Source organism: Bos taurus, chromosome 8 (genome assembly GCF_002263795.3).
Source record: "Bos taurus isolate L1 Dominette 01449 registration number 42190680 breed Hereford chromosome 8, ARS-UCD2.0, whole genome shotgun sequence".
Taxonomy (NCBI): domain Eukaryota; kingdom Metazoa; phylum Chordata; class Mammalia; order Artiodactyla; family Bovidae; genus Bos; species Bos taurus.
In genome coordinates, this window is record NC_037335.1 from 90,077,883 (window position 1) to 90,094,329 (window position 16,447).

Here is a 16,447-nt window from a genome sequence, read left to right on the forward strand (position 1 = left end):
ATGGTAGGCAGTCCTGGGCATGATACCCGGGTTGTAAGTCTGAAGCCCTAACTCTGTGTGTCCACCGCTGTGCCCTGAATCAGCACTGCTTCTGAGAGAGAAAGAGGGATGACTGTCCCACCTACCAAGCTGAGTGTTCATATCCTGAGCACCCATATGTGTGCTCAAGGCAAGTCTGTGTTCTTCTTCAGGAGAGATAGATGATCTGGCCTACATCTCAACCAGCGAGTACCGGTTTGATGGTCAGGACAAGTCCGTGGTGTGCACCGTGTCCTCAGATGGCACCGTGCGTGCCTGGGATCTGCATGAGGTGAGCTGCCTGGGAGGGGGCCAGGATGAGCGCTGTGGATTCTGCTGTGTCCTCAGTCTTGCAGCCCTTTGCCTTTATTCTCTTTCTCTTTAACCATCACAGTCAACTTGTGAGGTGTGGGAGTCCCATTGTACAGTGGAAAGTGTGAGCTACAGGAGGCTCAGTCACTGTGCCAGGTCACTCTTCAAGCTTGAGTCTGATTGATCGAAAATGCCCTTGACTGTCCTGCCCCGCCTCAGGGAGATGGGCATTTTTACAGTGCCTGATGGAGTCTGTTCATGCAAGGGGATGGCAGCTGGCTTGCCCAGTTTTGTGATGTGCATATTAGAGCTGATGCCAGTTTTGCCCAGATAATGCAAACTTTACTCACCCATTTGCAAACTAAGTGTTAAAAACTTTGATAACTATTAGTAATTTCAGACTTGGTTGGCACTTAAAAAGCTTTCCTATCCATTTTCTCATTTGATTCCCACAGTAGCCGTTATTATTCACAGTATTCATTATTATTATCATCCTAATTTTATACAGGTTTAGACTGAGACAGAAAGGAAAGGCATCTGAGTTGAACCACGTGGTCCCTAGCAGATCCAGGGCTTCTGCCTGGGCCCATGGATCTTTTCCTGGAAAACTAGATAGCTTGATGTTTTCAAACACCCTAGACAAGGAGGTCCCTCTAGGCCTTGCATTATTGGTAGACAGACTTGGGGAGGTGGTTGCTCATCTTGTGCTGTTGTTCGGGTTTGCTGGACATGACAGTTTCCTTCCACGGGAACTTAGTGCAGAGCGAGCAGAGGGCAAACTCCTGAGTAGGGCACCAGGAAGCCCTACCTAACATCCCGCAGATTGCCCCCATGAACAGGGCACGGTGGTCAGAGACCTGACTGATCTGTGGGCTTGACTTCTCAGTCCGTGTTGTAGCTGCATTTTTGAGTCCCTGTTCCTGCCTTGGGGGTTGCTCCTCTGCCCAGACTTCATGGTAGAAGCCATGAGAGAGAATGGTGTGAACCATGTTAGGCGATGGGAGTGCTTGGCTGCCAGTGAATGAGTAAGTCCGAAAGCCCTAGCTGGGCTCCAGCCCAGGATTCTGACAGATGCCAGATGACAAACTAGGCCGTCTGAGGGACTTCAGAAACTGGGATACGGACTCAGAAAGGGAGGAAGGTTGGGGGCACTGGATGGGAGCAGTGAGAGGGCAAAGGAGCAGAGCAATTTGGGAATGAGTTTTGGGTAGTTACAATTTGCTTTGATTTTCATAAAACACTATCAAGGCTTTTATATGAAAGGAAAAATGGGACTAAAAGATAATTTATAAGAAGTAAAAAAAAATTGCCCTTCCTTCCAAAGGTAACCACTTCTTTATTGATTTCTGGTCTTATTTTATATTTTATTAATAGATTCTGTTTCTTGGTGTGTATACTTTAGAGAGCATCTGTTGACTGCTTTACAGAAACATTTTTAATTACTAGGAACCCTTTCATATTTTCTGATTATAATTATTATTTTTGTTTGTTTAAAGGATACAGTTATTTGCATCGTATGTCTTTCCTCCATAGTCAGTTTTTCAGTTGTTTATCACGGATTTTTCTCTTCCATGTGCTTTTTTCCCTCATATATATGCCATGATGTTTGACATAATTCCAGGTGAAGGTCTCTGGTGACCATGGGTGCATGTAGCTGGTTTCTGTCTCACTGCAGTTGTGTTGCCCTGAAAGAGGCCTGCCTCAGGCTGTGGACAGGAGACCTTGCAGGCTTAGTAGGTTAGGGATCTTGGGCAGGAATGAGACCCAAAGGCTGGGAGATTCCATAGTTGCCAAAACAAAAAGATCTTGACTTGAAAGAGCTTTGGTGCAGGGGTCGACAGACCTTTCTGTAAGACCTTTTCTTTGTCTGGCCAGCAGACCAGAGAGCAAATATTTTAAGCATTGTAAACCATGTGATTCTGCAACAACTTAACTCTGTGGCTGTAATGCAAAAGCAGCCATAGATAACAGATAAACAAAAGGGAGTGGCTGTGTTCCAATGTAACTATTTATGGACACTCAAATGTGAGTTTCATGTTGTTCTCAAGTGTCATGAAATGCTCTTTGTTTTTTTCCTTTAACTAAAATTCAAAAATGGGTTTGGGTATAGGCCGTGGTTGAACTCTACTGTGGTCTGTTTTATTATAGGGCTAGACCACTCTGCATCCATTCTTCCTGATTCCCTATCTTAATCCCTCTTGTGAGCACATCTCCAATCTTACTTTATTTTTTTAAAAGTTCAGTCATTCCGTTGGAGTCATGCAATATGTAGCCTGTTTCCATGCTCTCTTCCCCTGGTCACTGCTTTCGATTCTGACATGAGAAGGGGAGTTTCACTGCTGCTTTGCCTACTTCATACCACTGGCCACTGGGGAGTGATGTGTGGTCTCCGAGACCTATTTGACATGAGCCAGTCACCGGTGCAGAGTTTCTACTAGTGATGGTCTTATTAGCTGTTCCAGCAACAGAAATCAACTGTTGATATGTTGACATGAGGGGAAAGAAAGAAAAGAAAGGAAGAATACTGGGATATCATGACTGGGAAAAGATTGTGCTAACAAGATAACACCTGATACAAAAAGGACCATAATAACTACAAATTGAAAGAAAAAGAAAAAACTTTGTCGCAGCTCTGGAAAACTCTGAAACAATGGCTAGAGGATTGGTTCTCTGATGCCCTTTGTTAATGTGCCATGGGCCTGCTCTTTACCTCACTCTTCTAGCTTTCAGAATCCTGGAAGAGACCGTGGAGCTGGGAGTCAGCCCATCTCAGGCCAGTTGTTCTCCTCTATGCTAATGGCCATGACAGGGCATGGACCTTGGCCAGGCTCGGCCCGTGGTAGCTCCACTGGGCACCCCAGTGGGAAGGGCATGTTCTGAGCAGGGCAGCTGCAGTTACTCAACAGAAACCGTTTGCATCCATGAGCCTAAAGTAGCTTATCTGTAAACTTGGGCTTCCTGGGGACCAAATGGGATGCTCTGTGTGGAAGTTCTCTGTATGCAGCCCTCTGGAACTCAGGTCCTGAGTACAGCTCCAGTCCAGGGCAGGGTGGAGGGTAGCGTTGGTCCTGCCTCCCTGCCCAGCCTTCCTCAGTTAAGCCATAGTTGACCACTGGTAGTGCTTCAGACATCCCAATGTGCACCCCAGACCCCACCTTCAGTCCTTCTGGCCATGGCTCTAGCCCCAAGCAGTCTCCGCACCCACGCTCAGCCACTGCTCTCCTCTAGGACAAATGTGTCCTTTGTGGTAGAATGTTACTTTTTTTTTTTTTTTTTAATGAATTTTATTTATTATTTATTTAGTTTTTGGCTATGCTGGGTCTTCAGAGCTGCATGATTTTCTCTTGTTGCCAGGCAGGCTCTAAGGGTGCACAGACTTCAGTAGTTGGGGCACGCGAGCTTAGTTTCTCTACGGCATGTGGAATCTTCCTGGACCAGGAATCAAACCCATCTCCTCTGCATTGGCAGGCAGATTCTTAACCACTGGGCCACCAGGGAAGTCCAAGGGAACATTGCTTTTGTGTTGTATCCCATATTGTGCTGTGCATCCTGTGAGGATGGGGATCACACCTCTCATCCTGCATGTCCCCAGTGTGCCCTGGGTGGTGGTTGAATGAATGAAACCAATAAGTGTTTAGGAAATAAATGACCCCTGTGTGAGTTGTTATATTCATTTTGTTGTTGCCCAGGGCATGGAGCTCTGGTCGAGCCCTGTACAGTCTGCTGCTCTGGTGAATCTGGTGGCCTACCCTCGACTGCAACTGGTGGTCACTGTGGATGAGCGGGGACTGATCAAAGTATGGGAAGCAGAGAATGGGTGTGAGAAAGCCGCCTTCTTGCTGCCCATGTATTCATCTGCATTGGAGGCCTGTGACATTCCGGAGGGTCCCCTCTTGCTGGTGAGTAACCTGGCTCCTAGGAGCCTCTCCTGTTTCCCGGCATCTGTGGGCCTGGCACCGGACCACCGTGTCAGGTGGCACCTCAAGCCAGGCCCTCCACGTGGCAGACCAAGTGACCTCATTATTCTGCTTGGTCCCCCCGCTCCTCCTTGCCTGCCGTGTGGAGGGCAGGCTCCACATCCCCCTTCAGTTCTAACATGCCACAGCCTGCTCCCTGGACCTGTCTCTGCAGCCTCTCACCCTCTCACAGTGAGGTCCAGCCCCATGGGCTGCCGGTGCTTTCTTGTCCACATGCCCCTGCTTTCCTGTCTCCCCGTCCTGCTCATAGTCTTTCTTTCCCTTCTGGTTACTTCTCATTACTGCATTCTCACTCTTCTCTCCCCCTTTCAAGTCTCAGCAAGGGCCCAACTCAAAGGAAAACAGGCATGTTCGACAGAATGCAAGCATTTGCCTGAGATGATAAAGGCCTTCTGTTGCCAGGACATTTGGTTTGGAGGTGATTCTTGAGTATTGCAAGGGAGCATTTGGCCAGAGAGAAAGGGTGAAAGTGGGTGTAAGTTGGCAGGTCGAGGATGTGGCTCTCACCTGGCGGCAGTATCCTCCTCCTGGAGGGAAGGAGGTCTTTGAGAGTGTGAACAAGCTGGCCTCCCAAATACCAAGATGAGCACACCCCCAGGAACAGCTTCATATGTAAACAGGACTAATTCTGTAAAGGAACTAAGTTCATGAACAAAAACAGTAAGACCTGATGAAACATATTTCATATAAATAACTCTGTAGTTATTTAAAGGAGACTTTGGAATAAGTGTAATTAATACCTCCAGAGCAATTTGAGAATATATTGTAAAGAGGAAGAGGAAGCCACTGTAGTTCTCTCCGGGGAATGAGAGACCACATGATTCACACTTCATTGTTGGTGAAGGACAGTTAGGAAAGTTAGAATATATATTAAATCAGAGAGCTAAAAATAGCAAACAGTTTCTAGGCCAAGATTCAGAAGATGGCAGAAAGCAAAGTGCTGAGCCTAACACTGGGGCTGCTTTTGTTCTGGAGATGTTTACTCCAAGGCCAAGGAGCTGAGCAGGGAGATAGCCAAGTAGATAAAGGTTGGAGTGCAGGGCCATCAAGGGTTGGAGCCCTGTGAAGCCTCTTACATTGGGTGTGTTATCGAATGTTGGAACCTGAGAGTTGTGGGGGAGGGTCTGAAAATAAACAGTGCCTGCAATGGCTGCAGTCCATGGGGTCGCTAAGAGTCGGGAACGACTGAGCGACTTCACTTTAACTTTTCACTTTCACGCATTGGAGAATGAAATGGTAACCCACTTCAGTGTTCTTGCCTGGAGAATCCCAGGGACGGGGAAGCCTGCTGGGCTGCCGTCTCTGGGGTCACACAGAGTTAAACATTACTGAAGCAACTTAGCAGCAGTAGCAGCAGCAATGGCTGCAGCTGCCCAGTTACCTGGTGGTACTAAATTGGAGAAGGAAATGGCAACCTACTCCAGTATTCTTGCCTGGAAAATTCCATGGACAGAGGAGCCTGGTAGGCTACAGTCCATGGGGTCGCAAAGAGTCGGACACTGAGCGACTTCACTTCTTCACTAAATGAAAATCCTTTCTAGAGAAAGATAAGACTCACCATGCCTCTCTTTTCAAATATAGTGTTTAGCACTCCCTTAGAAATAAGGGAGGGAGTGGTTAAGACAATGGGCTTCCCTGATGGCTCAGAGGTTAAAGCGTCTGCCTCCAATGCAGGAGATCCGGGTTCGATCCCTGGGTTGGGAAGATCCCCTGGAGAAGGAAATGGTAACCCACTCCAGTATTCTTGCCTGGAGAATTCCATGAATGGAGAAGCCTGGTAGACTATAGTCCACAGGGTCGAAAAGAATTGTACACGACTGAGCGAGACTTAACCTTTACCTTCACCTTAGAGATAAGTAGTGATAAGATAACAGGACCTACCCAAGACAATCTACAGATTCAGTCCAGTCCTTACCAAACTACTAATGGTGTATATTCTTGGGCTTCCTTTGTGGCTCAGCTGGTAAAGAATCCACCTGCAGTATGGGAGACCAGGGTTCTATTCCTGCGTTGGGAAGATCCCCTGGAGAAGGGAAAGGCTACCCACTCCAGCATTCTGGCCTAGAGAATTCCGTGGACTGGATAGTTCATGGGCAAAGAGTGGGACATGACTGAGCAACTTTCACTTTCAGAGATAAGTAGAGATAAGATAATATGACCTACCAAGGCAATCTACAGATTTGGTACAATCCTTAGCAAACTACCAGCTTTTCACAAAACTAGAGCAAAAATTTTTTAATTTATATAGAAACATAGAATATCTTGGAATAGTCAAAGTAATCTTGAAAAAGAAAAAGGGAGCTGGAGGAATCAGATTCCCTGACTTCAGACTATACTGCAAAGCAACAGTAATCAAAATAGTATGAGACTTGTACAGAAACAAGAATATAGATTAATGGAACAAAATAGAAAGCCCAGAGATAAACCTATGCTGCTGCTGCTGCTGCTGCTGCTAAGTCGCTTCAGTTGTGTCCGACTCTGTGCGACCCCATAGACGGCAGCCCACTAGGCTTCCCGTCCCTGGGATTCTCCAGGCAAGAACAAACCCATGCACCAATGGTCAGTTAATCTATGACAAAGTAGGCAAGAATATACAGAGGAAAAAAGACAGTCTCTTCAATAAAATAATGAAATTAGAACAGTCCCTAACACCATACACAAAAATAAACTGAAAATGAATCAAAGCCCTAACTGTAAGGCCAGACTCTATAAAATTCTTAAGAGGAAAACAGGCAGAGCACTCTGACATAAATCGCAGCAAGATCCTTTTGGATTCAGCTTCTAGAGTAATGAAAATAAAAACAACAGTAAACAAAAATTAAACTTAAAAGCTTCTGCACAACAAAGGAAATTATCAACAAAATGAACAAAGAGCCCAAAGAATGGGAGAATAATCCCCCAAATATGCAAACAGCTCATGGAGCTCGCTCTCTGTCTCTCTCATATATATATATAAAACAATCAGAAAATGAGCAGAAGACCTAAATAGACATTTCTCCAAAGAAGACATTCTAAAGGCCAAAAAGCACATGATAAGGTACTCAGTATCACTAATTATCAGAGAAATATAAATCAAAAGTAGTGACATATCACCTCAAACCAGTCAAAATAGCCATCATCAAAAAGTCTACAAACAATAAATGCTGGAGAGGGTGTGGAGAAAAAGGAACTCTCATACAGTATTGGTGGGAATGTGAATTGTCACAGCCACTATGGAGAACAGTATGGAGGTTCCTTAAAAAACTTACAACTTAAAATACGATCGAGCAATTCCACTCTTGGGCATACACCTGGAGAAAACCATTATCCAAAAGAACACATGTATCCTAATGTTCACTGCAGCACTGTTTACAATAGCCAAGACATGGAAGCCATGGGTGGTGATATGAGTATTTACTTTGTAATAATTTACTGAGCTCTTATGTTTATGTTTGGTGCAATTTTCTGTGTTATGTACATCAATTAAGAAGTTAAGATTATAGAAGAATTAGTGAACTGGAAGATAAACGTAATTCTGTAGAATGCAATGGGGATATCAGGAGTGGTAAATGTGGAAGAGAGGCTGAGAGACAGAGACCAGTGCTTCTCAGACTTGAATGGGATGTTATTTGCCTGTGGACCTTGTTGAAATGAAGATTCTGATTGAGTGGGTCCCTGGGAATACCTGAGATTTCTGAGTTTTTTAGGAGCTTCTTGAGGATATTGATGCCGTCAGGTCACAGACCACACTTGGAGTAGCAAGGCCATAAAGGACCCATGAAAAAGTTTAGTATTTGTTCATTTGATATCTTAGGAGTAGGTGAGTCAGGGTGAAACCATGTAGTGCCATTTCATGGGGCTCCAAAGAGCCCTGATCTTTTATGTCTCCACGTGGAAAGAATCCAGCGAAGGGTGAAGTGATAAGTGATTTATTAGAAAAGGGTGCTTGTGAGGCTTACAAGCAAATGGGCAAGAGAGCGCTGTGTCCTGAGAACTTAGTGGGCTAGTTTTATAATCAAAGGAAAAGTGAGGAGGAGGAGATCTTTGTCTTTCTTGATAGATGTCACGCTTCCATCATGAGTTCCTCCTCCAGGTTGAGCAGGGGAGTTTTCTTGTCCCTATGTGGTCCATCTAAGTCCACAGGTACTGTTTCATGTGTGCAGAGAGCATGCCCTAGGCATCATCAGCTGACTGAGCTCCCTGGGCAGGATGTGGTCTCGTGCCACCAGTGGTTTGCAGTTTTGGGGCATGTCATGCTTCTGTCGCTAAGCAAGCCAACTTGGTTTTGAGGTTATCCAAATTTGCTTTCTTGAGTGATCATTAACTCCCAGGGGTCTCCCCAATTTTTATTTATTTATTTATTTTTTCCAGTAAACAACTTAGTCTTTTATTTGCCCAAGGCCAGCTGTTGCAGGCACTGAGGCCCCAAGACTTCCAGAAGGGATGGGGGTGGGGGGAGTCACCCTGCCTCCCAGGTCCTGCCTGCCCCATCCTGCTTCCTGCAGGAGATGGGAGAGTAGAGAAAGTGTGCCCTTGCACCATCAAGTATTTCAGTTGTGTGTGTGTGTCAGTCGCTCAGTCATATCCGACTCTTGCGACCCCATGGACTGTAGCCCACCAGGCTCCTCTGTCCAAGGGATTCTCCAGGCAAGAGTACTGGAGAGGGTTGCCATTTCCTTCTTCAGGGTCCAATTTTTAAAACTTACAATCCCCTAGTGGGAGTTAACTATTTTATGACCTACGTTGTCCCTTTACTCTTTCCCTATCAAGCTGGGGGGTGGGGTGGGGGTGGGAGCATAAGAAACATTTGACAAGATGGTAGACATTTTTCCAAAATAGACTGAGGACATTAATCAATGAAGGTCAAGAAGGTCCCGCAAACCCCGAGTAAGGTAAATAAAAATAAATTTGCACATAGACCTATCAGAGTGAACTGAGATAATTGAAGACTAAGACAGATCTATTTAATAGCAGTGAGGGGAAATAAAACTACCTTAAGTGTAATAGTAATGAGACTGCTTCAGGCAGTGGGAGAATGATCATAGGTGAACTTTCAGAAGGAGCAGGAAAGAATTTTGAGCAAGAACCATGGTAAATCTTAGGAAATCTAAACGAATATCCTGTATAAAGCAGCAGAAACAATGCCTTGTGGATTTTATATGTAGAAATAAAATGAATGACTTCACCATTTAGGTTAGGAGAAGGTTATGAGGAACTAGGTCTACTAAGCTCCTTGAACTGTCCGAGATTAAATGTACGAAATTAGTCATATACTTTATGAGGCAGTTTGCAAACAGTTATCTCTCACTTAATTCCCAAAATAGTATACAGCAAATAGCTTCTAAATCATAAGAGGAAGATCAATGTGTCTTGTGGTTTCCCTCTAGGGGCAGGATCAACCCAACCCAAAGTTTGGCTTGGTTATTGTCAACTGGAAAAGAAAAACAAAAGCACAACCTAGAAGCTGAGAGTTTTGTTTTATTCAGCAGGACTTTCTGAAGATAGAGCATTTCAGATAACCTTAAGAAAACTGTTCGGAAGAGGCAAGGGTGGGGACCCAGGATATATAGGATTTTTTTTGCAATAAATGACCAGGTGGTTGGAACATCAAAAGATTACTGTTAATTAAAGAAAACCAGATATGATATCTCAAGTTAAGGAATTTAACACTCTTCCATGTATGGGAAAATGCAAGAGTCTGGGCTTACTGAATTGTTCCTTTGATACGTACCTTCTTTTGATGTGGGCTTCCCTTGTGGCTCAGCTGGTAAAGAATCCGCCTGCAATGTGGGAGACCTGGGTTCGATCCCTGGGTTGGGAAGGTCCCCTGGAGAAGGGAAAGGCTACCCACTCCAGTATTCTAGCCTGGAGAATTCCATGGGCTGTATAGTCCATGGGGTCGCAAACAGTCGGACATGACTGAGCAACTTACACTTTCATTTTATGAACCTTCACTGTCTGGGGCCAGTATCCTGTGTTTTCACATCCCGAGTCCCCTCAGAGCTCACCATTGCGGGTGGCGGTAATGTGATGCTTAATGGCTGCAACATCCTTTGTTTACATATATGGCAGGCAGCATTTTTAGTTCTCATTATCATGAGAACTCATGATGCCACACATGCTCTGAGGGGATGTAAAAAGATTCATTGGTTTCATTATCAGACCTCCCTGGGAGAGCAGAGCGGGCTTCTAGGAGTCAGCTCTGGAAATGGCTTGAGGGAGTAGGGAGGAATGACTGGCTCTGGTCTTCCTTCAGAGGAAGCAGAGCCCTGCTGGCATCTTGATTTGGGGCCTCTGCTGTCTAGAACTGTGAGAGAATACATTTTTTGTTTTTATAAGCCACCCTGTCTTACTACTGCACCCAAAGGAAACTAATACAAGACTCCTCTAAAACAGAACACTTAAGGAAGGGTTGGAATTAAAATGATGGGAAAATGATAGGCATTAGAGATGTTACCAGAGGCAAGCTGATACAGCTAATTATGTTAGACGAGAAGACTGGAAGATGAAAGTCTTTCCTGGATCTTAGGGGTCTTATATCAGAATAAGAATTAGGTAAGCCTCCTGGGAAGATACAGCAAGACTAATTTTTTTTTTTTTGGCCTCGTGTTTTTGGAGTGGCTTTCGGGATCTTAGTTCCCCGACCAGGGATCAAACCTGTGCCCCCTGCATTAGGAGTGCAAAATCTTAACTACTAGACCACCAGGAAAATCCCAGGGCTAATTTTGAATGCATTTTAGAATATGGTCTAAAATATATATTGAAAAATAATGTGTAGAATTTCAAGGAGAAATGGTCAAAGCTACATGCATCATGAGACATTGCTGTTACCTGGTTAAAGAGAGATGATCTGGGCGGGCCCACTCTAGTTCCGTGGGCGCTTTAAAGGCCAAGCATTTTCTCTGGCTGGTCACAGAAGAGGAAGTCAGAGACACAGAGGGTGAGGGCATGGGGGCCTCCTGTGCTGGCTGCCAGGTTGTTGGTGGGCCTGGAACAGGGATGGTCTCTGCTGCCAACCAGTGGGCAGGGAAACCTCAGTCCTGCAGCCACAGTGACCTGAATGGGCCCTGAAATGAGAATCCAGCACCCTGACACCTTGACTCAGCTTTGTGTGACTTTTTATACATTCCACGGTTTATTTGGAAGTGGTTAGGTCATTGGCTCATTTCAAGTTAAATTACATTTGTGTGCAGGGTCAGCATCAGGGTTCATTTTTACTTAGAAATGGTCATCCAAAACTCACAGGAAAGACCATACTTTCTTCATCCAATTACATTATCACCTTCGTTTTGTCAAAATATCAGCTGACCAAATGTGTCATGGGTGTTCTATGTCAAACTTGTGGGTCAGTCTCCACTGATCTGTATGTCTGTCCTGATGACAGTCACATGGGATCTTGTTTCCCACAGCTTTTAGTTAAGTCATGACCTCCCACATTTCCTTTCTTTGAAAATATATCTGTTTCCATAAAATTTTTCCAGTGAGCTCATCAATTTCTGTAACACTGCTTCCTGGGTTTTTGGTTACTTTGAATCTGTACATTAATTTGGGAACAACTAACACCTTAGTATTCAGTCTTCTAAGCCATGAATACGGCATCAGTTCAGTTCAGTCGCTCAGTCATGTCCGACTCTTTGCGACCCCATGAATCGCAACACCCAGGCCTCCCTGTCCATCACCAACTCCTGGAGTTCACCCAAACTCAGGTGCATCGAGTTGGTGATGCCATCCAGCCATCTCATCCTCTGTCGACCCCTTCTCCTCCTGCCCCCAATCCCTCCCAGCATCAGGGTCTTTTCCAACGAGTCAACTCTTCGCATAAAGTGGCCAAAGTATTCGAGTTTCAGCCTCACACCAGTCCTTCCAATGAGCACCCAGGACTGGTCTCCTTTAGGATGGACTGGTTGGATCTCCTTGCAGTCCAAGGGACTCTCAAGAGTCTTCTCCAGCACCACAGTTCAAAAGCATCAGTTCTTCAGCGCTCAGCTTTCTTCACTATCCAACTCTCACATCCATACATGACCACTGGAAAAACCATAGCCTTGACTAGACGGACCTTTGTTGGCAAAGTAATATTTCTGCTTTTTAATGTGCTATCTAGGTCAGTCATAACTTTCCTTCCAATGAGTAAGCATCTTTTAATTTCATGGCTGCAATCACCATCTGCAGTGATGTTGGAGTCCCAAAAAATAAAGTCTGACACTGTTTCCACTGTTTCCCCATCTGTTTCCCATGAAGTGATGGGACTAGATGCCATGATCTTCGTTTTCTGAATGTTGAGCTTTAACCCAACTTTTGCATTCTCCTCTTTGACTTTCATCAAGCATATATGTCCATATATATATATAGGCCTTCATTTATTTTCCTCAACAAAGTTTTGTGGTTTTAAGTGAACAGCACTTGCACATAGTCTGCTACAAGCATTTTCATACTGTTTAAATATTATTTTAAAATATTCATTCATTTTTGCCTGCATCAGGTCTTAGTTGCTGCACTCGGGATCGATCATCATTGCTGGGCACAGGCTCTTTGTTGTAGCACAGGGGCTGCTCTCTGTTAGTACTTGTGGTGCACAGGCTCCAGAGCTTGCCAGCTCAGTTGTGGGGCACGGACTTAGTTGCCCCGAGGCATGTGGGATCTTATGGCTTCCCTGGTGATGCAGTGGTTAAGACCACATCCCAATGCAGGAGACATGGGTTCGATCTTAGGTTCAGGAAGATCCTCTGGAGCAGGAAATGGACACTCTGAGTATTACTGCCTGGGAAATTCCATGGACAGAGGAAACTAGCAGGCTACAGTCTAATCGCTTCCCAAAGAGTGGGGTGTTACTGAGCATGCATGCGTGTGGGATCTTAAGATCTTCCCCAACCAGGGATTGAACTCACATCCCCTGCATGGGGAGGCAGATTTTTAATGACTGGACCATGAGGCAAGTCCCTTAATGTTATTTTAAAATGTACTTTTCCAATTTTTTCCATTGCTAGTATACAGCATATATAGAACATAAATGTGATCATGCTACCCAAGATGGCTCTTCTCTTGCTGTCTGTACATTCTTTGCTCGACCAGTCCCTTCTTCACCTATACCCTACTCACATGACCAGCCCCTACTCACATGACCAACCCTTAATACCTACTCCCCCCTAATACATACTTGCCCCCACCTCCAGTTAGTGATTATTCTAATCTTTAGATCAGAGCATCTTCTCCATGGTAGTTTATCAAAGGGGTGGTGAGGGACGGGCTCCTCTGCTGGTTTCCCTGGTAACTGACAAGCCAACCTGATGTCAGTTACCTCTGTAATTGGTCTCCCTCCTATACATGGACGTCACCAGATGGTCAATACCGAAATCAGATTTATTATATTCTTTGCAGCCAAAGATGGAGAAGCTCTATATAGTCAGCAAAAACAAGACCAGGAGCTGACTGTGGCTCAGATTATGAACTCCTAATTGCAAAATTTAGACTTAAATTGAAGAAAGGAGGGAAAACCACTAGGCCATAAGGGTATGATCTAAATCAATTCCATAATTCTGACCATAAACTGGACTACAGATAGGAGGAGTTACAGGAGTATCAAGGGACAGAAGCAGGCTTGAATGAAGCATGAGCCTCCTGAGCAGAGAGCACACAGGCTGATAATAAAGCCCTTCCTGGGAAAGCACAGTCTGCAGTCTGGAGGAAAAAAAGAAGAGGGAAGGAAAGAGCAAGAAGTGGGATGCAAGAGGCCTGGAAAGCAGGTAAATGAGTAAACTGTATTATTTAGTCTGAATAAAGACAATCCTGGGCTTCCCCGGTGGCTCAGACAGTAAAGAATCTGCCTTCAATGTGGGAGATGCGAGTTCGATCCCTGGGTCAGGAAGATCCCCTGGAGTAGGAAGTAACAATTCACTCCAGTATTCTTGCCTGGAGAACCCCATGGAGAGAGGAGTCCGGCAGGCTACAGTCCATGAGGTTGCAAAGAGTCTGACATGACTGAGAGACTAACACTTACACTTTAAATCAAATCCCTTACAATTATACAGTGGGAAGTGACAAATAGATTCAAGGGATTAGAGCTGATAGAGTGCCTGAAGAACTATGAACAGAGGTTTGTAACATTGTACAGGAAGCAGCGATCAACACCATCTCCAAGAAATGAAATGCAAAAAGGCACAATGGTTGTCTGAGGAGGTCTTACAAATAGCTGAGAAAAGAACAAAAGCAAAAGGCAAAGGAGAAAAGGGAAGACATATCCTTCTGAATGCAGAGTTTCAAACAATAGCAAGGAGAGATAAGAAAGCCTTCCTCTGTGAACACTGCAAAGAAATAGAGGAAAACAATAGAACGGAAAAGACTAGAGATCTCTTCAAGAAAATTAGAGATACCAAGGGAACATTTCATGCAAAGATGGGCATAATAAAGGACAGAAATGGTATGAACTTAACAGAAGCTGAAGATATTAAGAAGAGGTGGCAAGAATACACAGAAGAATTATATTAAAAAGATCCTAATGACCCAGATAACCATGATGGTCTGGTCACTCTAGATCTAGGCATCCTGGAGTGTGAAGTGGGCCTTAGGAAGCATTACTATGAACAAAGCTAGTGGATGTGATGGAATTCCAGCTGAGCTATTTAAAATCCTGAAAGATGATACTGTTAAAGAACTGCATTCAGTACGCCAGCAAATATGGAAAATTCAGCAGTGGCCACAGGACTGGAAAAGATCAGTTTTCATTCCAATCCCAAAGAAGGGCAACGTCAAAGAATGTTCAAACTACCCCACAATTGCACTCATCTCACATGCTAGCAAAGTAATGCTCAAAATTCTCCAACCTAGGTTTCAGCGGTATGTGAACCGAGAACTTCCAGATGTTCAAGCTGGATTTAGAAAAGGCAAAGGAACCAGAGATCAAATTGCCAACATATGCTGGATCATAGAAAAAGAGAATTCCAGAAAAACATACTTCTGCTTCATTGACTATGCTAAAGCCTTTGACTGTGTGGATCACAACAAACTGTGGAAAATTCTTCAAGAGATGGGAATACCAAACCACCTGACCTGCCTCCTGAGAAATCCGGATGCAAGTCAAGAAGCAACAGTTAGAACTGGACATGGCACAACAGACTGGTTCCAAATGGGAAAAGGAGTACTTCAAGGCTGTATGTTGTCACCCTGCTTATTTAACTTATATGCAGAGTACATCATGCGAAATGCCGAGCTAGACGAAGCAAAAGCTGGAATCAAGATTGCTGGGAAAAATATCAGTAACCTCAGATTTGCAGATGACACCACTGTTATGGCAGGAAGCAAAGAGGAACTAAAGAGCTTCTTGATGAAAGTGAAAGAAGAGAGTGAAAAAGCTGGCTTAAAATTCAACATTCAAAAAACTAAGATCATGGCATCCAGTCCCATCACTTCATGGCAAATAGATGGGGAAACAATCAGAGACTAGTTTCTTGGGCTCCAAAATCACTGCAGATGGTGACTGTAGCCATGAAATTAAGAGACACTTGCTCCTTGGAAGAAAAGCTGTGACCAACCTAGACAGCGTATTAAAAAGCAGAGACATTACTTTGCCAACAGTGGTCTGTGTAGTCAAAGGTATGGTTTTTTCCAGTATTCATGCTATGTGAGAGTTGGACCATAAAGGCTGAACTGCAGAGATTAATGCTTTTGAACTGTGGTGTTGGAGAAGACTCTTGAGAGTCCCTTGGACTGCAAGGGGATCAAACCAGTCAGTCATAAAGGACATTAATCTTGAATACTCATTAGAAGGATTGATGCTAAAGCTGAAGCTCCAATACTTTGGCCACCTGATGAGAAGAACCAACTCATTAGAAAAGACCCTGATGCTGGGAAAGATTGAAGGCAGGAGGAAAAGGGAATGACAGAGGATGAGATCGTTGGATTGCATCACTGATTCAATGGATGTGAGTTTGAGCAAACTCCAGGAGATGGTGAAGGACAGGGAAGCCTGGCATACTGCAGTCCATGGGGTCGCAAAAAGTTGGACACAACTGAGCCACTGAACAACACCAACTGCCCCCTCAACAGTGAAGACTGCTGCTATGTCCTGCCTGCTCCCTGCTGCATATGGTAGAATGTCACTTAAGGGCCTTGCTTCAGACATAAGGTCCCCCATCCATTAAACTGTTGTTGACTCCACACTCTTCTGT

The 16,447-nt window shown here is 44.6% G+C and overlaps 1 protein-coding gene and 1 non-coding gene across 12 annotated transcripts in view; both read left to right on the top strand.

The window, feature by feature from the left end:
• The window catches only part of LOC528919 (F-box and WD repeat domain containing 12-like), a 34,338-nt gene that overhangs the window by 7,651 nt on the left and 10,240 nt on the right, over positions 1–16,447 (top strand). For all 11 annotated transcript variants that reach the window (XR_009495469.1, XM_024995771.2, XM_059889124.1 and 8 more), the window contains 2 exon segments: positions 192–310; positions 4,020–4,229. Coding sequence is in view for 10 of the 11 variants with exons in the window: in XM_024995771.2 (XP_024851539.1) it covers positions 192–310; positions 4,020–4,229 (329 nt within the window). In the remaining variant the exon portion in view is untranslated.
• TRNAW-CCA (transfer RNA tryptophan (anticodon CCA)) lies at positions 5,940–6,011 on the top strand. The gene has a single exon. It is a non-coding gene; the product is annotated as a tRNA-Trp (tRNA).